Raw genomic sequence first — 18,041 nt, 5'->3', positions numbered from 1 at the left:
ATCAATCCGCAACAGCGCCACCACACTTCGGCCACTGTGTGGATATTGCATCGCTAACGTCACGTTCTATATCTTAAGCTAGATAAGATCAATTTTCATATTGGCAGACTTACGCAATATTCAATTAATAAATGCTTTGCCATAAATTTCTCCATTTAACGGTCAATTCACTAAATATATGTTTAAAAAAATGCGCCATGATATATGGCGCTGGGCAACACTTATTTTTATCTAGCGATGGAAGTCTAGCTAAATAATATCGCACCCAAACCGCTCTATGTAACTATCGCCCAATCGATTTATGTTTTCGAAAAGTAGTCATATCGATAGCTGTGATTAAAATGAGCGCAAAAAAGGTAAACAATTTTGATCTTACTAAAATAAAAAGTTTTTAACACAAGCGACATGCGCACAGAAACCGTGGGTGAAATCCGCGTTCAGTGATCTGAACTTGATACAGAAAGCCAGTCCGGATCCGTTGCCCGTCAAGCGCACAAGAAGCGCAACAGTTGCAGCAGCTGCCGGCTCCAAATCCGAAAGAAAAATCGTAAAGCCAACTACGGATGAAGTTGTGGATCTGACAGACAATGGGGAAGACGGGGGTGATACGGCGCCTGTAGTCAGTGACAATTGGATGGAGAGCTTTGCGCCCAGTGTCAGTGATGAGCTGGCTGTGCATCCCAAGAAAATTGCCGATGTGCGCAACTGGTTGCAGCATTGTGAGGCGATGCGAAAAAAGTATCCGGCACAGATTTGCCTGCTGACTGGACCGGCCGGTTGTGGTAAGACTGCCGCGGTGCGCGTACTGACCAAAGAGTTGGGATACGCACTGCAGGAATGGATCAATCCCGTTGACTGCGAGGAAATCAATGCGCTGGGCGATCAGCCAGAGGGTTCTTATGTGGGTTCACAGCTGCAAGCCTTCAAGAGTTTTCTATTGCGCGCCTCCCGCTATAAATCCTTGCTGGCAGCACATAACAAACGTCTATTGCTTGTCGAGGACTTTCCCAATGCTCTGCTCAAAGATGCAGCATCCACCTTTGAGGACTTGCTGGAGTAAGTAAATGGAACACTTTGATACCTTTCTTCAACTAAGTCTTTTTAGCGAATATGTAAACTATGGCAAATCACCCCTGATCTTCATAGTGGCCGACAGCAAGTCACGCATGCTCAACATTAGCTACAAACTGTTCACGGATCAACTGAAGACCAAACTGCGCATCGAACACATCAGCTTCAATGCGATCGCATCAACCATTATGCAAAAGTCAATGAAACGCTTTGCGACACTGATGCAGCAGCAGGAGCAACACAAGGCGCTATACAAGGCGCCCACACAAAATGTGTTGGACTCGATTGTGGTGTGTGCCCAAGGCGATATACGCAATGCTCTCATCAACCTGCATTTTGGATCGCTCCGAGGTGCGCCTAGCATGGCCACCAAGCAGCTGACCAATATAACCTCGGCTGCTGGCAAAGGTCGCAAACGGAAGGCAACAAGCACGCTAAAGTCGATTGGACGAGACGAGTCCATTACCATGATGCATGCGCTCGGTCGCGTCTTCAATCCCAAATGTAAGCAGTGAATACTTTCCAAGAATCGCTTACATCTTTTCTTATTTTCAGATACTGAGGATAAGGATAAGGATAAGCAACTGCTGCATAGCCCCGAGACTTTGGCTGAGGCATTTTGCACAGAGCCCCGCAACTTTGTTAACTTTATACACGCCAACTATTTGCCACATTTCCAGGACATTTCGCATGTGAATGCGGCTGTCGACGATATTGGACTGTCGGACATGCTGCTCCAAGAATACCGCGATGATTCTCTGGCGCTGGTCGGGCTCACAGTCGCCGTTCGAGGCTGTATGGTAGCCAATGTGGCGCCAATCAGTGGCTGGATGCCGGTGCGTGGACCCAAACGCCCAACTATTCAGCCCCCCTTGAGTGGACCGGAGCAACGGCTAATGGGCGTGGCATATGCTGGGATTTCCAAACGCCTCTACGCCAGCGAATTTAGCTCCTTTGTTAAGACCATAGCCAGTAAACGCAACTAGGTTAAGAGTCAATTATAAATTATATTATTTTTTAGTTAAATATTACAATTCAACATTTATTTCAATTCAAAATCGGTCTTTTTTTTTTAATATATATATAAAAGTTTGTTATTAAGCGCACCACATTTTAAAAGCGATTTTAGCGGAAGCTTGGATTTGGATTACGACACAAACTAGACTATTTCAAATTAATTGTGCTCTTCATTTTAGATTACTTAACTTTTCGGTTTCATGTGAGTATAAAATTAATGGGAATTTTGAGCAAGCTTAGAGCTACATCTTAAAAGAATCAAAAACTACTTAATAAAATTAAGCCGGGGTTCCCTAAATCAAGCAACAGTGCCTGCTACAAGTATCAGATCGTGGTATATGTACACATTAGTTGGTTGCCAGGCGAATTTACTTGGGTGCTCCATCGATTGCATCGTTATTCTTGGCATCCTCACTGGAGTTGTCGTCCTCTTCCATGCGGCTGGCGTCTAGCAGCAGTAGACGCTCCTCCTCATTGGCATGTCCATTGATCACCAGAATGGGCGAACGCGAATGGCTGCGACTCTTGTGTCGATGGCTTTCTGCATGACCGTTGGCAATATTCAAGCCCGCCACGCCCATCTCATGGCCCTCGCTGCTGGAGGACGAGCTGGACGTGGTGCTGGACGTTGTGCTGCTGCTATCACTTTCGCTGTCCTCGCTGGACGAGTCCATTGGTGTTGGTGGCTGTTGTGGCTGCTGACGTGCCTGCAGCTCACAAACAGCGCTTGCCGTTGGCGCAGCAGCCGATGGAGGCGAAGCTGCAGCCGCTGCTGCTGCAGTTGTGGTTGGCGAACGCGAGCGGATGATGTGCGAACGCAGCACTAAAAATGAAATTCAATTAACTATTGAGTAAATCAGATATAAATGCAAAAATTACTTACTGTGGTTTTCTCGCGTTAGCTCGCGTATCTTTTCCTCGAGAGCGCGTATCTTGACGCCATACTCCTTGGATATATTCTGCGCATTCAGGCTCTGCTGACGCTGGCGGCCTTGATCTTTTGAGTACCGATCCTCCACCTGCAGACACTCCTGTATGAGCTCCTGCTTGCTCATTGTCTCTAGACGCTCCACACGCGCCCGCTCGTAAACGTTTGAGAACTCCTTGGAGAGAAATAATTCCTGGTCCTCGGTCTGGTTGCCAAAACAATTGTCGTCAAAGTCATCCTTGGGCAACTCGGACATGTGCTCCTCCATAAGAAAACGATTGGTGTTGTACGGCACCAGCAGTGAACGGGAGCGCACCAGTTTCGAACGAGACACACTGCTACCGGCGGATGGGGCGCCATTGCCACCCGGTGCCGATGGCAACATATCCATTTTCCAAGGCGGATATTGATTCTTCGTCTTCTTGGGTAGCAATTTCGATTTCTTGCCACGGCGATGCTTGCGCCTCTGGGATGCAACACTCTGGGCACTTTCTGCAACAAAACAATCACACTTAATTTGTTGCATTCGAATGTTGCTCATAACGGCTGAAAATTTATCGCAAAATACAACTCTGTGGGTTGGAAAGCAACAGCAGCGCAGTAGCGAAATGCTATCGATGTCAACCAATAAAATAGTCGCCATTGTCGCTTACATACGTACGAATGGAAATTTTGTTTTGCGCGACTTTATGTCAATTTTATACCTGATTTTGGAGCTTCTGCCATTTAATATTTTATCAGACAACAGTGGACTTTCGAGTTTAGCACAAGATACTGATTTTTATCAAGAGAAACACTTGTAAAATATATTTTAAGACCTGCGCTCGGAGCGAGAGCTGCGCGTATAAAAAAGGAATGGCTAAAAAAAACACTCGCCATCGATAATTGAAAGTACGCAAAAACCGATATTGATAGGTGCGAAACATATCGAGGCGCGTTCAAATGAAATCGGATAATCAGATTGGAATATTCAAATCAATATTTGATTGATAAGGATTTAGAGTAAGAATAGCTCAAGTTAAATTAATTAAATAAATTAAATTAAATTGGTACAAAATTAATAGCATTGATTAGTCCAACTTCTAGAAAAACAAATCAGGTTAACAGATTTGATTGAATTGTACCAGTCATATTCTTTATTCATGCGGTATGTAACGCTATGTGATAGGAAAAAAAAAACATTTCTTGAATGCAGTCCGATAGAATTAGTCCTTGCGAATCTAAAGTAGCATTCGAAAATCTGTAGGGTTATGACCATTTTGTAGCTTTTTGTCGTCGCTTAAGAGTATGCAACACTTTTTCAAGCTTGATTTGCCACTTAGCCAATGCAGCAACCTGTAAATGAAACGATGTGGAAAAGATCAATGAGAAAATAAACAAACACACAAGGGCGAAGCAAATAATAAGATCCAAACTATATAAAAATTGTGAACGTGTAATTTTTCGCAAAATTATATTATATAATTATGCAATATATAAGTATGCAACAGTCTTTGCTGCTTGATTTGCCATTTAGTCAATGCAGCAACCAACAAAGAAAACTATGTAGAAGAGATCCACCAAAATAAAACGCAGAAAATAATAAAATCAAAACCAAATAAATTAAATTGATAAGTTGTATTTTCAAGTAAAATCATAATATATAATTTGCACATGGACTTTGTATATAATTTGCCTTATGCCCTCAAATTTTCAATGATCCATTCGGTGTAGGCAGCGACACGTGTGTAGATATCCGGGTGGTCCCGATTTGGACACAGCACAGGGCCAAACGACAGAAGGCCGCCAAGGAGATAGGCATTATCATGTAATAGCATCAGGGGTCCACCGGAGTTGCCGTGACACTCGTCCGCATTGGGAGCGCCGCACAAATGGGATGGGACAATCTGCACATTTCGTTCCGCATATTTTTTCTGGCACTTTTCGAAGGCGGTGATGATCACTTCACTTTTTTTCATCCTCGAACTGGACTTGGCCTGCCAGCCGGCCACCTCGGTGACCAGACCGACCAGTTCATCGGCGTCTAGTTGCTTATTGGGTAAACAAATGGGCTGCAAAAAATCGCTGAATTGCACCGGATCCTTCAAGCGGATCATGGCAATGTCGTGCATTTGACTTACGCCATCCTTGTTATAGGACGGATGCACAATGATCTCTTCGATTGGCACATCCTGATAGGGTGGAGCACACACCGTTTCGCCCGCTCCATTGTTCGTAACGTGACAATCCGGATTCGTCAACGTATCCCATTCACCCAACCGCACATTGGTGATCCGCCAGCCCAAATTGCTTATCACCGTACTCGTCGCACAATGTGCCGCCGTCAGAATATAACGTTCGCTGATGAGAACGCCGCCGCAAGCGTGAAGCTTGTCTTGGGTTGCTGCGACATTTTGCGTAAGGAGCGAGAAAGATAAGAGTAGATGATGATTACTTAAAATTAAATGTGCTTTAGCTCCCCTCCCCCAGTCCAACCCGAAAACATACGTTTCGTATACTCGATGAGTGCCAGCCAAGGATACTCTTTGATTTTGGTTTCCGTCACATTTACGATGCGCTCCCATTTAACAGCGCCACATTCGCGGGGCAACAGGGGATGACGTAGAGCGCTCAGTCCCTGTTTACCATCCAATGGGCAACATACCTAAAAATAAAAAAAATTATAAATATACATATAACAACAAAAATATGAATAATGTGTACTATGTACGTAAACAATCTTATCATCCGGCTGCTTGGGACTACATTGGTTTTCCCGCATCAGTATGCGATCCCGCTGGCTGACAGTGGGCGCTGTGAGCATTCGCATAAAGTAGCCGCACTGCCTGATCGGCGTACACTGACCCGGAGTGCGTCCATCTGTGGTACGGGTCGTGCAATCTCCTTGCTGCTGAGCTATTGATAATTGCCAGTGTTTGAATATAGCTTTTATTGCGCTTTATCTTTTGAAATTCCCCATAATTACCAGTTGCACTCAATGTCAATGAGAAGGCAACAACAGCAACCAGAGTCACAGCGGAATGAATTCCCATGCTTAGACGCTTTCACCAAGATATTGCTGTACTGTTTTATTTTTTAATAGTAATAGTTGTGTTGTGGCGGCGGCAACAGTAACGACACTGACACTGAACGTCGTGCTCCAGTCAAGTTTACTTGCCTGACTGAGCGAATCGATCGAGATGCGTGTGAGGCTCAAAGCTGCTGCGAGAGCGCGACGGATTCCAGATAACAATATAAAGCTGCTCCATCTAGTTAATGTACAGTTGGGTGACCATATTCGAATTAAAATTTTAAATCAACTTGAATTCATAGTGTAAATCATATTCATCTATAACCGATTTGTGTAGAATTTTTGAAATAGGAATAAAATAATGATGAGCGTAACCGTTACTCACTGTAACTGTGACTTGTTATCAGAAATGATTTTTCTTAACAGTTGAGTTGTGGCTCTGTTATATTCAAATTGATGTTTCATTCGACGTTTTTCGTTAAAACTAGAGATTGGCAAATAAATTGTTTCTTACTGAAAAATTAATTACATTCATTCGCAACGATTTGAATAACAAAACCCACAATTGTAGTTCTTAAACAACTCGAAAATCGAGAAAGAGTAGTTTCCTCAGCTTCGCTGTTAATAGCAGTTCAGCAAAATGTTAAAATTTTCTGGCTGTGTGTGTGTGTGTTAACATTTTTACACGTATGCGCACACACGCTTAAAAAGTTCGCAGGCGCGTGAAAAATAAAATAAATTTAAAAAAACGCATTTAAATTGATGCCCAAGCAACCAAAACACAATAAAGTGTACAAATAAATATTTTCCTACAGCTAGGCGGTTGTTTCGAGTTGGCAAACACACGATTTCAAATAGAAAATTGCATTTGAAAGTGTGCTTACGGTGCAAAGAAAAAATTTTCTGCAAAAAAAAAAATTCCCAGGTCTGTTTGCTGGCGTAATTGGCAATGTATCTGGTTGTCTCTGTGTTTGTGTGTGTTGCAAGAGTGTGTTGGTGAATTTTTAAGAGCTGTATGTAGAGCATGTATATATGAGAGCGCTGAATTGCTGTAAGCTACATGTAGCGTGTGTATGTGTGCGCAAGCAAATAGAAGAGAGCGCGGGAAAAGCGAACGTCTAGAGTTGTCAACATTTTAGTTGAATTTTGGTATTTGTTGATTTCTATCATATTATAATATTATTTTGTCCTCTTACTTTGTAAAATACAAGTAAATTAGTTGTTGTCAATGGCACTACATATTTTGGCAAATGCACACATTAATATTTTTGTTCAAAATATTCATGAAGACATGCTGGCAACCCTGCATTTGGGAGGGTACCTAAAGACAACAAAACCAAGTATATTGCGCGCGTCGCTGCGGCGCCAGTTTGACGTTTGACTCGTCATCAGACGGTTGGGTAAATTTTTTCTCTCGTTTGTTGCTGTGGCTATTCGCTTGTTTGTGTGTGTGTGCGCTCGTGTGTGTGTATGTGAGTGAGTGTGTCTGCCTATCACTGTGTGTGTTTGCACTGCTTGTGACGCATTCTTGTTTTGCAGCAAATCAAAAACAAACTTAAACGGCGCATAAAGAAAATACGCGCTGATACAGAAATACTCGATGACACAAGAAGAAATTTTGGTAAAAGTAGTGATAATACACATCAAATGAGAAGCAAGTGCAAATAAATTACAAACAAGGTAATAAATGCACCGTAGTGGCGCGGTGCCTGCGCTGGTATGGGTGTGTCTCCCATAATATATATATACGTGCGTGAGTGTGTGTGTGTAAGTGAAATGAAGTGAAAGAGAAAGAAGAAATGAAAAAAAGGGCGACGTCTCCGACACCGCCTTAGCAGCAAGCAAACGGCTGAACGAATAACGAAAAACGTAACGAAAAATGCCGGCAATGTCGAATTTCAAGTGCGCTACTCTATTATGAACATATATGTGTAAAAAAAGTCCTATTTACACAAATACAAGTGCAAAAGTTTGTGCTGTGCTAAATAAATAAAAAGCCGCTTTCATTTTAACGCCCTGAAAGTTCATTTACACGAGAATTCATCATTTGTTTTGTTTTGTTGATTTGTTTATTATCGCACACTCACACTCGCAGTGACAGTCACACAGTGTGACCGTCACTGCGAGTATGTGGATTGATGTTAATTACGTTTCGCTACACTCATCAGAGTGATGCTTAACTTTGTGTTTGTGTGTGTGCAAGTGTGAGTTGCCAAAATCTCGTGATTAGAGCTGCGAGAGCAAGAGAGAGTATGCTGACTTAAGTTCTCTTTAACGGCACCCATCGAAAGGTGCCGCAAAAAAAGCAGCTGTAAGCGTATGAGTGTATTTTGTGCACACATACAAAACACATATGCAATTACATGTTGGGATATGTGTACAAAAATGCAAAGTGGGAAGTAACGGAACAAACACACACACCCACATACACAGTCAGAGCCAGCCTACAGGCTGACAGAAGACAGACTGACTGCTAGCTGCCTGTTGTTGGCGCTCTTCGCTTTGCTTCTTTCTACCATCTGCTGCCGCTGTTTGGCACACAGCCTTGTTGCGGTCGTCGTCATCATCAACATACACACACATATATATGGGATACACGAGAGTACATAAATATGAGTACATTTCCACATGTATGAGTTAATTTTTTTTGCATTTTGCCTTTACACGTTTAGCCTTCAGTTTCCGGTTATGAAGGAAACAAACGGGTTCGTTTTTCCTGCACTTGCAATAAATGTGCGTAAGTGTGTATATGTGTGTGTGGACTTAATTGTAATTTCAGATGTGCGTCAATTACCACGCTGAAGCGACGACGACGACGGCGGCTGCTGCTGCTGTTGCTTTTTCCAGCTCTCTTCATTCAAATATTTTTTTGCAAATGCGCTGACACTAAAGAGCGACAGTTCTTTGTTGATTTTTCGAGAGTTGCCAACATATGTATGTATGTGTGTGCATGCATGCAACATATTAATTTGATACATAAGCTAGTTAATACGAAGCTGTGATGACTGGCTGGCTGGCAACTGTTTAGTAGTGGTGCGTTTCCTTCCACTCACTCTCTATTGTTGCCGAGCGTTAAGCGTAACGAATGTGAGCGCTTTGCTCTCGCAATTAACCTCTCAACCGGCTTTCAGCCTGCTGCCTGCCCTCTGCTGTTGTTGTTGCTATTGCTGTCACAGCAGTTCATCAGCAGACCTTTGAGTCGAACCTATACAACCAACTCCAACCTTCATATTCCAAAACGACAACGATTCGTATGAGATATTCCATTTTACTATGCCTCCAAAGATCGTACACAAAAGAGAGTTCTGAAAAAGGTTGCCTGCCTGGCTGTCTTAAGAGCAGCAGGCAACGAACCCAATCAAAGTGAGAAGTATTCAGTTCACATGCTTAGCATTGTATTTTGTGTAAGGGCAGCAAGGAAATCTCTGAAAATTACCAACAATTTATTTTTATTGCCGCAAGAAAGTCCAAAATAATAAGACTTAATTTCAGATGAGTTTTCCGACCAACACCAAAGGCAAATTTGAATAATTTGATTATAGTGTCTGAAACGTCGTTGAGATTCAAAAATATAGCTACAATAGTATCTAATGTTGTAATAGAGAGCGAAATTTTAAATTATTGATTTGATTAAACCGGCCTTACTTCCTAGAGACAACATTTTAATTCTGTGCGATTGTCATTGTAGTTCGTCGATAGGCAGTTCTATAACCCTTCATCTGTGTGTTGGGTTGTTGTGAAGCATCCGCAAAGTTTTCTATGGTTTCAACACGTTTTCTTCTTCAGTCTTGGACTAGTTGTTGCTTTAACTTTTTGTCTTTTGTCTTTCTTGGCCTTACGAGCTGGTTCTTTTGTCATTTTATCAGCAGCATTCAAGCGTTTCCAAATGCTGCTCTGCACAAAACTAAAACTCGAGAAAAATAAAGCCAAAACCAGTTAACATTTAGCTCCAAAAAAGGCTAAACCTGCTGGCAAGCCTCATTCAAGAAGAAGAAGACGAAAACAAGAAGATGGACACGAAGGCGCAGAGGGCACAAAGCGGCGGAAACCACAACAACAACAACATCTCAGCAATAATAGCAGCAACAACATTAACTACAAACTTCAGTGTAGTCATTATTTGCAATTATCGGAATGTTTCTTTCGTTCTTTTTCTTCGGTTGTATTTCTTTTGTGTGTACGCTAAATACGTTTGTTGTTTGTGTTGTTATTGTTGCCGCAGGTTTCTCTTGCAGCTTAGGATCAAAAACCTTTACCTACCTATTCATGTATGTATGTATGTGTATTTTTGTTTGATTTCTGTTTTAAGCATATTCGTTAAGTTTTAACCTTAAATTTTTCAATGCCGTACTTTATATTACTGTTGTTAGTCGTTCTCTGTCTCTTCTCTCTCTCTTCGTCTTCGTCGCTGCACACACAATGATAAACAAAAATAATCACGTACACACACTTAAATATCTACAACACTCATCATATTGGGTCTTGCATACGTAAGCGTGGGTTGGCTCAATATAATTTGAAGCTGAAGCTGAAGCTGCAGCATGTTTTTAATGCTCTTTTGTCGTCTTGTCATTTCCGTCTTTCTCGGAAACGTAAACAAACCTTAAACAATGAATCCAACTGCACACAACACACTCATACATAAAAACTCCTTGCCTGTCGAAATCAATTATTTACCTATGACATTTATTCACTCTATAGAATTTGTCAACTACTCTTAGTGAAATTATACTCACAATAAGTGTAAGAGGGGTGCACTTGAATCATTGTAATGATAATCAATGTAAATGAATACAATATGCACCTTGCCCATTCACGACCAGTGGATACAATTTAATTACTTATCGTAATCATTGTAATCAAGTTATATAATTTGATATGTATTCATTATTCCAGAGGATTGTCACTTGATTTAACTATATATTTATGCATAAAATCCTATTTAGCTGTCTAACTACTCAGTTTCCTACAAATTGTCTCCGTTTTATAGACAAATACTCTCGATCAAATCATAATGTGATTTGCACGTTCACCAAATAATGACTTTATTTCAAGTTCCGATCATTGATTTAGCCATCGGTTCTCCTTGTTCGTTCTTATTACGATGAATCACTTTAATTCTATTTCGATTACACAAGTGTTGCATTCAATTTTTATTTATCGACAAACGCTGTAAGTAAACTTAATACCAACTACTTAGACGCCATATATATTTATTTAATTCGAGTAAAATTGAGAACATGATTTGGTTTTGTTATGCATAATATAGAAATACTTAAATACACTTTCTATTGGAAATATGGTCAGTTCGAATTCGCATTCGCAGTTGGTTCTGTCTGGTTTCATGGGTGCTGCGCAGTCAATATTTGTTATTTGCTTTGTTTTTTTTTTTTTTTTGTGTATACGTGTGTGTATGTGCCTGTATATACATATGTGCATATCTGTGCATATCATATGTCTCTATAAACTAAACTGTTTTTGTTCCCGTTTTGCATTTTGGTTTTTTATTGTACATTTAGTTGCGCGAATATGCGACAACAGAATGTACAACTTGGTGTGTGTGTTGTGTGTGACTGTGTGCACGAGTGTTTATTATTTTTTAATAATTGCAAAATTTGCTTTGTGTTGTATTATCAGCACTCTGCGTTTGCTTTGTCTTCGCCCCAACGGAAGAGCGGAACGTAGAAGAAGCAGAGGGGGTTGAGGAACCAAGGCAAGGCAAGAAGAAAGCGAGCGATTCGCTCGAATTGGCTTACCGCCGAGCGCAAACAAACAGAATTATTTATTTGCGAGCATCAATACATACATACATATGCACATAGTTTGTTTTCATACCCTGTAACGCGTACATGCTTGCCATTGGGTACTTTCATGCATGTGCAATAAATATAGTTTTTGGTTTTAAAATGTATATATATATATACATATATATATATATACATATATATATCATTGTAATACATATATGTAATATAATATATATGTATATATAATTATAATTATATATTGAATTTGAAACGAATTTTACAGTATATATTGAAGAACAACAGGGTATACATATGGTCGTTATAAATTTTTGTTGATGCCGGCCGCATTCTAAACTGAGTCACTGTGTTTGTTATTATTATTGTTATTGCAGTGGTTTTACATGTGTGTGAAACTGAATGATTTCTTTAAGGGGTGCCTGTATATATGTGTGTGTGTTTCATAGGCAATGCTTATCAGCGGTGATTTGTACGACTTCGCACAGACAACAAACTAACTGCTCGTTATCTATTGCAGATCAAATAACAAAATCAAAGGCGCCAAAAAGCAGCAACAACAAGAACAAGAACCACATTAACAATCATACGAGAACTAGAAAAAGGGAAAATAGCTAAGGCAACGGCAACGGCTTCAAATTGGACATGTCATGTCAGCAAGCGTCAAGATTCATTACAACAGCGACAACAACAGTAGCAACAGCAAAAAGCACAGCAACAACAACGAAACGAATTGTGACAACAACAACAACAGCAGCAGCAGCAACAACAGCTAAAATTACAAAAACGACGCCAGCAGTGGCAGTTGTGGATATTGTGGATGTGGAGAATATTGGTGTTGCTGCCGCCAAAACGAATACGTTCGAGGATCCCTATGTATTCACAGAGACTGTTACAGCGACACCGCCAATTTTATTTAATGCACAGGTAAGTTGTTGATACAGTCATGTCAAGGCAACGTACAAACACAAAAAGCCACAGAAACAATACCCCAAACAAATACATGCATATTTATTATATTTGTTGCAGAAATCGCGAGCCCGCTTAACCGAAGCGCAGCACAGCAGAAATAGCAACTGCAACAGCAACAACAATAACAATAACAGCAAGCAGCGAGTTGCCAACAAAAAGTCGAGCATTGTTGCTGCAACAACAGTAGTAGCAGCAACACACATTGCGCAGTTTAATGGCAGTGCAACAACCACAACTACAGCAACAGCTGCAGTGAGAGCAGCAGCAGCAACAACAAAGGCGCAGGCGTCTTTAGGTGCAGCAGCAGCAGCTACAACAACAACAACGAATTTTAATAATGTCACACAATCTCAAAGGCAGCCAGCGTCGACACAGCAATCGCCGCTGCAGTTGCAGTCGCAGGCTTCGCCAAAGCGCGCCACCAACGTCTGCGTGGTGCGTCCGCAACAACAGCAACAGTTGCAGCAACAACAACAGCAGCAGCAACAACTGCTGCTCAAGCAACAGCAGGCGGCGAAATTGATAACAAAACATGCTGCACCACAGCCACAGGCACAGCAGTCAGCACCACCGCCACCGCTTTACACGCACACGCCATCGCTATGGCAAACGCCGCTCATCTTGGACAGCACACAGAAGCAGCAACAGCAGCAGCCACAACAGCAGCAGCAGCAGTCACAACTGCAACAGCCAACGAGCATTGTTGTTGCCACAGCGCTGGTCAGTCCGCCCATATCGCCCGCCTCGTTACCCTCGCCGACGGTTAGCAATGCAAGCACGCCGACAGCAGCTGTGACCGCGATGGTGTCGCCCATTGTGTTGCCACATCCTGCTGGGGCTGCTGCGGCAGCATCCGCTGCAGCAATGTCGCCGCCAAAGGGTGGCTCGCTGCCGCCGTCAAAGTTTCATCATACGACACTGGCGCAACACTTTGCCAAGGTCGAATGCCTCAAGAAGAAGAAGTCCTTGCCACTGGCGTGCCAGAATTCCAACAATAATCACAATAACAACAACATTACAATTGTTGAGATGCTGCACAAGACGCGTACCGCATTCAATTTAACGCATCCGCCACCGCTAACGGTGTTCAACACAACAACAGCAGCTGCATCTGCCGTGGCAGCAGCGACAACTGCAATGAAAACACATTCCGCCGATGCTGCTGTCGATGACAACAGCGATCTCAACGAGATACCCGTCAATGTCATCTTTCGCAAGCCGCCCGAATTGCTGGCGGGTCAAACGCCGCCTCGTTGTTCCGTCGACGCCAAGTTGGCGCTGATGAAACAACTGGGCGCTGTGGCGCCACTAACACCGCCAACGCCGTCGCCGCTGTCAGCGGCTGCTGCAACAAGTACAACAACCAACGCACCCGCCCTCATAACACAATTAGCTGCAGCAGCACCACCCACAGCAGCTCCCGCAGCAGCAGTAGCCATTCAAAATCAAACGTCTTCCAAAGTTGCCAATTCTGTTGCTGCTGCGAAGCGTAAAACCCAAGCAGCCGTCAATTGTAGAAAGGCCAACAAACAAATTGCAAAAAATGCCGCACAAGAGCAGCCGCCAACGTCGCAAACCAACAGCCAGGTGACAGCAGCTTCACCTCCTGTTTCTACTCCGGCTACCGTTCCTGCTCCGGTTCCTGCTCCTCAACTGGAGCCAACGCGCCGTCGTCGAGTTGCTGCAGTCGCATCCAAGCGCAACGCCGTGCTCTTCAGCGAGCATGAGCCCCTCGAACAGAATAAGCCCTACTGTCTGCAGACACGCTGGCTCCCTGCCGACTGCAGCAAGCATCACCGCGAGGAGCGCATTGCGATGCGAAAGAGTCTGTTGCGCCATCAGGCGCTGCAATTGCTCTCCGTGCGCACGTTACAGGAGCTGCCGATGCGAGCGGCACGTCAACGACTCCAATCCGTTCAGAGTCTATTGCTCAAGTACCGGGATACGGCGTCCCAGCAGCAGGGCATGTAAGTGTGAACTATTGTGAAATAATAAATGAATGAATTTATTAATGTTGCCATTTCTCTCTCTCTCTCTCTCAGTGGGATTGGCAATCGGTGTCTGGTGACCGCTTGCAAGCAGCCCACGCTCAGCATGGCCGCACATTGTGAGCGGCACATTGTGCACAATACGACACAGCAGCTGTTCCAGCCGTGTGTGGCTTGGCGAGTCGATGGCTCCGCCTGTCAGACGCCCGTCTTTGATGTGCTGCATACGCTGGCTTTGTGTCCCGCTCACAGTCAGCTGCGGCCGGGCCTAGTGTTGCAGTCCAAACAGAAACAGCAGCAACACCAGCATGAAAAGGTCAGCAACCAGCAACTGTCCATACCTGTTGCAGCTGGAGCAGCAGCAGTTGTTAATGCGGCGATGGCCAGCGGCAAGCGCAAACGCAAAACGAATCCAAATGCCAATCCAGTGGGTCGTCCGCAGAAGCGTGTCAAGAAACCGGAAACAATTGCACCCACAACAACAACAATAACATCAATAGCAACAACAACTTTGCCCATGCGGAAGAGCAGCACCACCTCTCTGGAATCGATAGCCAGCAATTCGCAATCATCGGCCAAGTCGCACTCAGCCTTGCCGCCCTACACACCGACAATGGCGGCGTCCGTCTCTGTGGCAATGCCGCAGCTTTCGATAATACCGCCAGCGCTGGCGCCGCTCAGCGATTATCAACAGCAGCTGCTGTTGCCCAAGTTGGAGCCGGATGAGCAGCACCTGGACGCCAGTGTTAATTTGCTGGCCAATGCCAGTTTCAAGGCCGATGAGATTAGTCAGATTGTGGCACAGCTGACGGCAGCCAGCAGCGAATTACATCACAACAACAACAATAACAGCTTGCACTACAACAACAACAATAACAACTGCAGCAACAACAACAGCAACAGCGGCAGCAGCAGCATCAGCTGTGGGTTCCCCTCATTCAATGCAGCCTTTGGCAACGCGATGTCCTCCGCTCAACAAGGAGGGGGTCAGCATTCGCTCCACAATACAACGCTGGAGAGCACAGAGAGTCTGCTGAGTCAGCACATGTTTGGCATATGCGAGAACAGCTCGGCCTATGCCAGCTCCGAGGATACGGGCCTGGGCGGTCTGAGTGAGTCGGAGCTGATAGGCGCGAATGATGCGGGTAAGTGAATGGCTGATGAGCCTTGGTAGTGTTATGCAGTAGATTTAACTGTGTTTTTGCTTGTTTATAGATGATATCGCATTGAATGGCGCCCATTTGCTGGAGGAGCACGATTTGGTAAATGTATTTGATACGCTGCCGGAAGATGCGTTCAACGAGTTGTTTCAATCCGGTGTGTATTTCATAATAATAATAATAATAACCAAATCAATTGTGCCTTTCACTGTACTAATTAATGTGTGTGTGCCCCTCCATGCGCCATGCGCCGCCATGCGTCGCTGCAGTGCAACAAGCCGAGTGCGAGGCCATGGATCGTGCGCTCGAGATTGCCGATAAGAACCTCAAGTGTCTGCAGCAGACAATTGGCGGCACCGACCACGACAGCGCCTTCCTTAACGATCTCCTCGACGTGGGCGATGATCTGCTCGTGAACGCTGTCTCGTCCATCGATGCTGCCACGCTCTTTGTCGACAGCAGCAGCGGCGGCGGCAACAGCAGTAGCAACAGCAGCGGGCCTGTCGTCGGCTCCAGTCCGGCTGCCACTGTCGCAGATATACGCGGCCTGGTCCAGACCTAAATCGTAGACTCCTCCCCATAAAACGCAACTCGTCGCTTTAAAAAAAATATGGAAAGAAACCGAAACAGAAACAATAGCAACAAAATCTAATCTTCACTTCTCAACTAGTTAGTTGAACAATCATTTGAATGTTTTCGATTTTTGTACTTTCGTGTATTTGGTGGTCATCAGATAAGCTTCCACAGATCCGCTGACCACATTTTCTTGTCTAGAATACACTTCGAAAAACTACAACTCACTTACGGCGTGTATGTATTTTATACGTATACAAATTACTGTGGAATCGTATATAAATACTACGTGTTAATTAATGCAAAACAGAAAGTTTCCGTAAAAATTCCAAAAAATAAAACCATAACAATAAAAAAAAAAAATGAAAAAAAAACAACAAAAAAATTTTAAAAAAGATATAAATACAAGAAAATATATTGTAAATTCGCGTGGAACCTTAGTGTTAAAGTCTTAACTTAATTTATCAGTTAGTGCAACAGAAAAGAGATAAAACAACAAATTGTGAAAGCAATTTTGAATGCAGGATTATACAAATATACATTAAACACACATACACACACACACACCGCAAAGGAAAATGGAAAAAAAGAAAGAAAATAGGAAATCTTAGTAACAAATTGGAATTTGAAGAAGCGTGGAAGAAATGCTAAATATACAAAAAGTTAAGTTCTAAGTATAGGCGCATTTACATCAATTCACTTTATGCATATGAGAAATGAGAAAACATTAACAAAAGTAACAATAACAACAACAACAGTTAAAATAGCAGCAGTGTATGTGGATGGGTTTTGGACCAGAAGCTAAACGAGTCTTAAAATCTTGCTTTAAGTTTCGTTTAGTTTATGATTTAAACAGAATCACATACACACACACACACACACACATAAACGTACAAGGGACTACATAGTTTGAAACCGCGAATCGTATTACTAAATATACATACATCTATATCTATATATATATATATATGTATATATATATATATAAATATATATACATACATAAATAACACACATAAGTAAGCTTTAATTTAAAAATAAACCTACAAACTACAAATATTCGAAAATTGCAACTTGATTTTTGAAGTTGGCAAACGGTTTTAGTTTAAATTTGATTTGGGACCTGAACAAATCAAGGCTCAATCATTTAAAGGTTTTAGTTTCCGATTTGGTCTATATAAATAATAATTATACTATATATGTAAATTATCGATTACATATTAATTAGAATTATACACATTTTATATACTGGAATGTAAAATTATTTATCATAAGTAAATACAAACACATATTTACACACACGCATACACAAATACATACAAGAAAACTGTTACGCTTCAAATATAACTCATTTAGCGCCCGAAACAAAAATGCCCACCACACAACCAACACACACACACACAGACACACTCATGCACACATACATCGACACACATCCATTGTAATATTTCATTTGTCATCTGTGCAAGTATTAAATGAGTGAATCCGTTTAATAAACAAACAATATAAATATACATAAATTGCATATGTATGTAACACGCATTAACTTTGCATTCTGTT

The 18,041-nt window shown here is 42.6% G+C and overlaps 4 protein-coding genes across 4 annotated transcripts; 2 read left to right on the top strand and 2 right to left on the bottom strand.

Annotated features, from left to right (window-relative positions):
- Positions 1-335: 335 nt before the first annotated feature.
- On the top strand, positions 336-2,116 carry LOC6564123 (cell cycle checkpoint protein RAD17). The gene is made up of 4 exons (XM_001989648.3): positions 336-356; positions 416-1,056; positions 1,106-1,575; positions 1,627-2,116. The coding sequence occupies exons 1-4, from the start codon at positions 342-344 to the stop codon at positions 2,055-2,057; spliced, it is 1,557 nt and encodes a 518-aa protein (XP_001989684.1). The 5' UTR covers positions 336-341; the 3' UTR covers positions 2,058-2,116.
- Positions 2,082-3,809, bottom strand: LOC6564460 (protein HEXIM1). Its single transcript, XM_001989649.2, has 3 exons — positions 3,721-3,809; positions 2,972-3,508; positions 2,082-2,911 (listed from the first exon to the last, which is right to left on the bottom strand). Exons 1-3 carry the CDS (start codon positions 3,740-3,742, stop codon positions 2,457-2,459), a joined length of 1,014 nt encoding a protein of 337 aa, XP_001989685.1. The 5' UTR covers positions 3,743-3,809; the 3' UTR covers positions 2,082-2,456.
- Positions 3,810-4,614: 805 nt separating this feature from the next.
- On the bottom strand, positions 4,615-6,175 carry LOC6564461 (serine protease easter). The gene is made up of 4 exons (XM_001989650.2): positions 5,982-6,175; positions 5,727-5,911; positions 5,504-5,660; positions 4,615-5,399 (listed from the first exon to the last, which is right to left on the bottom strand). The coding sequence occupies exons 1-4, from the start codon at positions 6,046-6,048 to the stop codon at positions 4,693-4,695; spliced, it is 1,116 nt and encodes a 371-aa protein (XP_001989686.1). The 5' UTR covers positions 6,049-6,175; the 3' UTR covers positions 4,615-4,692.
- Positions 6,176-7,492: 1,317 nt separating this feature from the next.
- On the top strand, positions 7,493-17,447 carry LOC6564462 (pneumococcal serine-rich repeat protein). The gene is made up of 6 exons (XM_032736892.2): positions 7,493-7,706; positions 12,309-12,715; positions 12,818-14,727; positions 14,803-15,893; positions 15,964-16,065; positions 16,178-17,447. The coding sequence occupies exons 2-6, from the start codon at positions 12,434-12,436 to the stop codon at positions 16,468-16,470; spliced, it is 3,678 nt and encodes a 1,225-aa protein (XP_032592783.1). The 5' UTR covers positions 7,493-7,706; positions 12,309-12,433; the 3' UTR covers positions 16,471-17,447.
- Positions 17,448-18,041: the final 594 nt, after the last annotated feature.

This window comes from Drosophila grimshawi, unplaced genomic scaffold (genome assembly GCF_018153295.1).
Source record: "Drosophila grimshawi isolate 15287-2541.00 unplaced genomic scaffold, ASM1815329v1 contig_311, whole genome shotgun sequence".
Lineage (NCBI taxonomy): Eukaryota > Metazoa > Arthropoda > Insecta > Diptera > Drosophilidae > Drosophila > Drosophila grimshawi.
Note: the sequence above shows the minus strand (reverse complement) of the source record. Positions and strands in the feature narration are given on the sequence as shown.

Excerpts from the sequence above, each read along its gene's own strand:
- LOC6564123 (XM_001989648.3), top strand. Across the intron at positions 1,057-1,105 it reads ACCTTTGAGGACTTGCTGGA|CGAATATGTAAACTATGGCA; the intron begins GTAAGTAAATGG and ends AAGTCTTTTTAG. Across the intron at positions 1,576-1,626 it reads TCGCGTCTTCAATCCCAAAT|ATACTGAGGATAAGGATAAG; the intron begins GTAAGCAGTGAA and ends TCTTATTTTCAG.
- LOC6564462 (XM_032736892.2), top strand. The coding sequence starts at position 12,434 with ATGTCATGTCAGCAAGCGTCAAGATTCATTACAACAGCGACAACAACA. Across the intron at positions 12,716-12,817 it reads CAATTTTATTTAATGCACAG|AAATCGCGAGCCCGCTTAAC; the intron begins GTAAGTTGTTGA and ends TATTTGTTGCAG. Across the intron at positions 15,894-15,963 it reads GATAGGCGCGAATGATGCGG|ATGATATCGCATTGAATGGC; the intron begins GTAAGTGAATGG and ends GCTTGTTTATAG.
- LOC6564460 (XM_001989649.2), bottom strand. The coding sequence starts at position 3,742 with ATGGCAGAAGCTCCAAAATCAG. Across the intron at positions 3,509-3,720 it reads GGCAGAAGCTCCAAAATCAG|AAAGTGCCCAGAGTGTTGCA; the intron begins GTATAAAATTGA and ends GTTTTGTTGCAG. Across the intron at positions 2,912-2,971 it reads GCTAACGCGAGAAAACCACA|TGCTGCGTTCGCACATCATC; the intron begins GTAAGTAATTTT and ends TTTCATTTTTAG.
- LOC6564461 (XM_001989650.2), bottom strand. The coding sequence starts at position 6,048 with ATGGGAATTCATTCCGCTGTGACTCTGGTTGCTGTTGTTGCCTTCTCA. Across the intron at positions 5,912-5,981 it reads ATTGACATTGAGTGCAACTG|CTCAGCAGCAAGGAGATTGC; the intron begins GTAATTATGGGG and ends AATTATCAATAG. Across the intron at positions 5,661-5,726 it reads CGGATGATAAGATTGTTTAC|GTATGTTGCCCATTGGATGG; the intron begins GTACATAGTACA and ends TTTTATTTTTAG.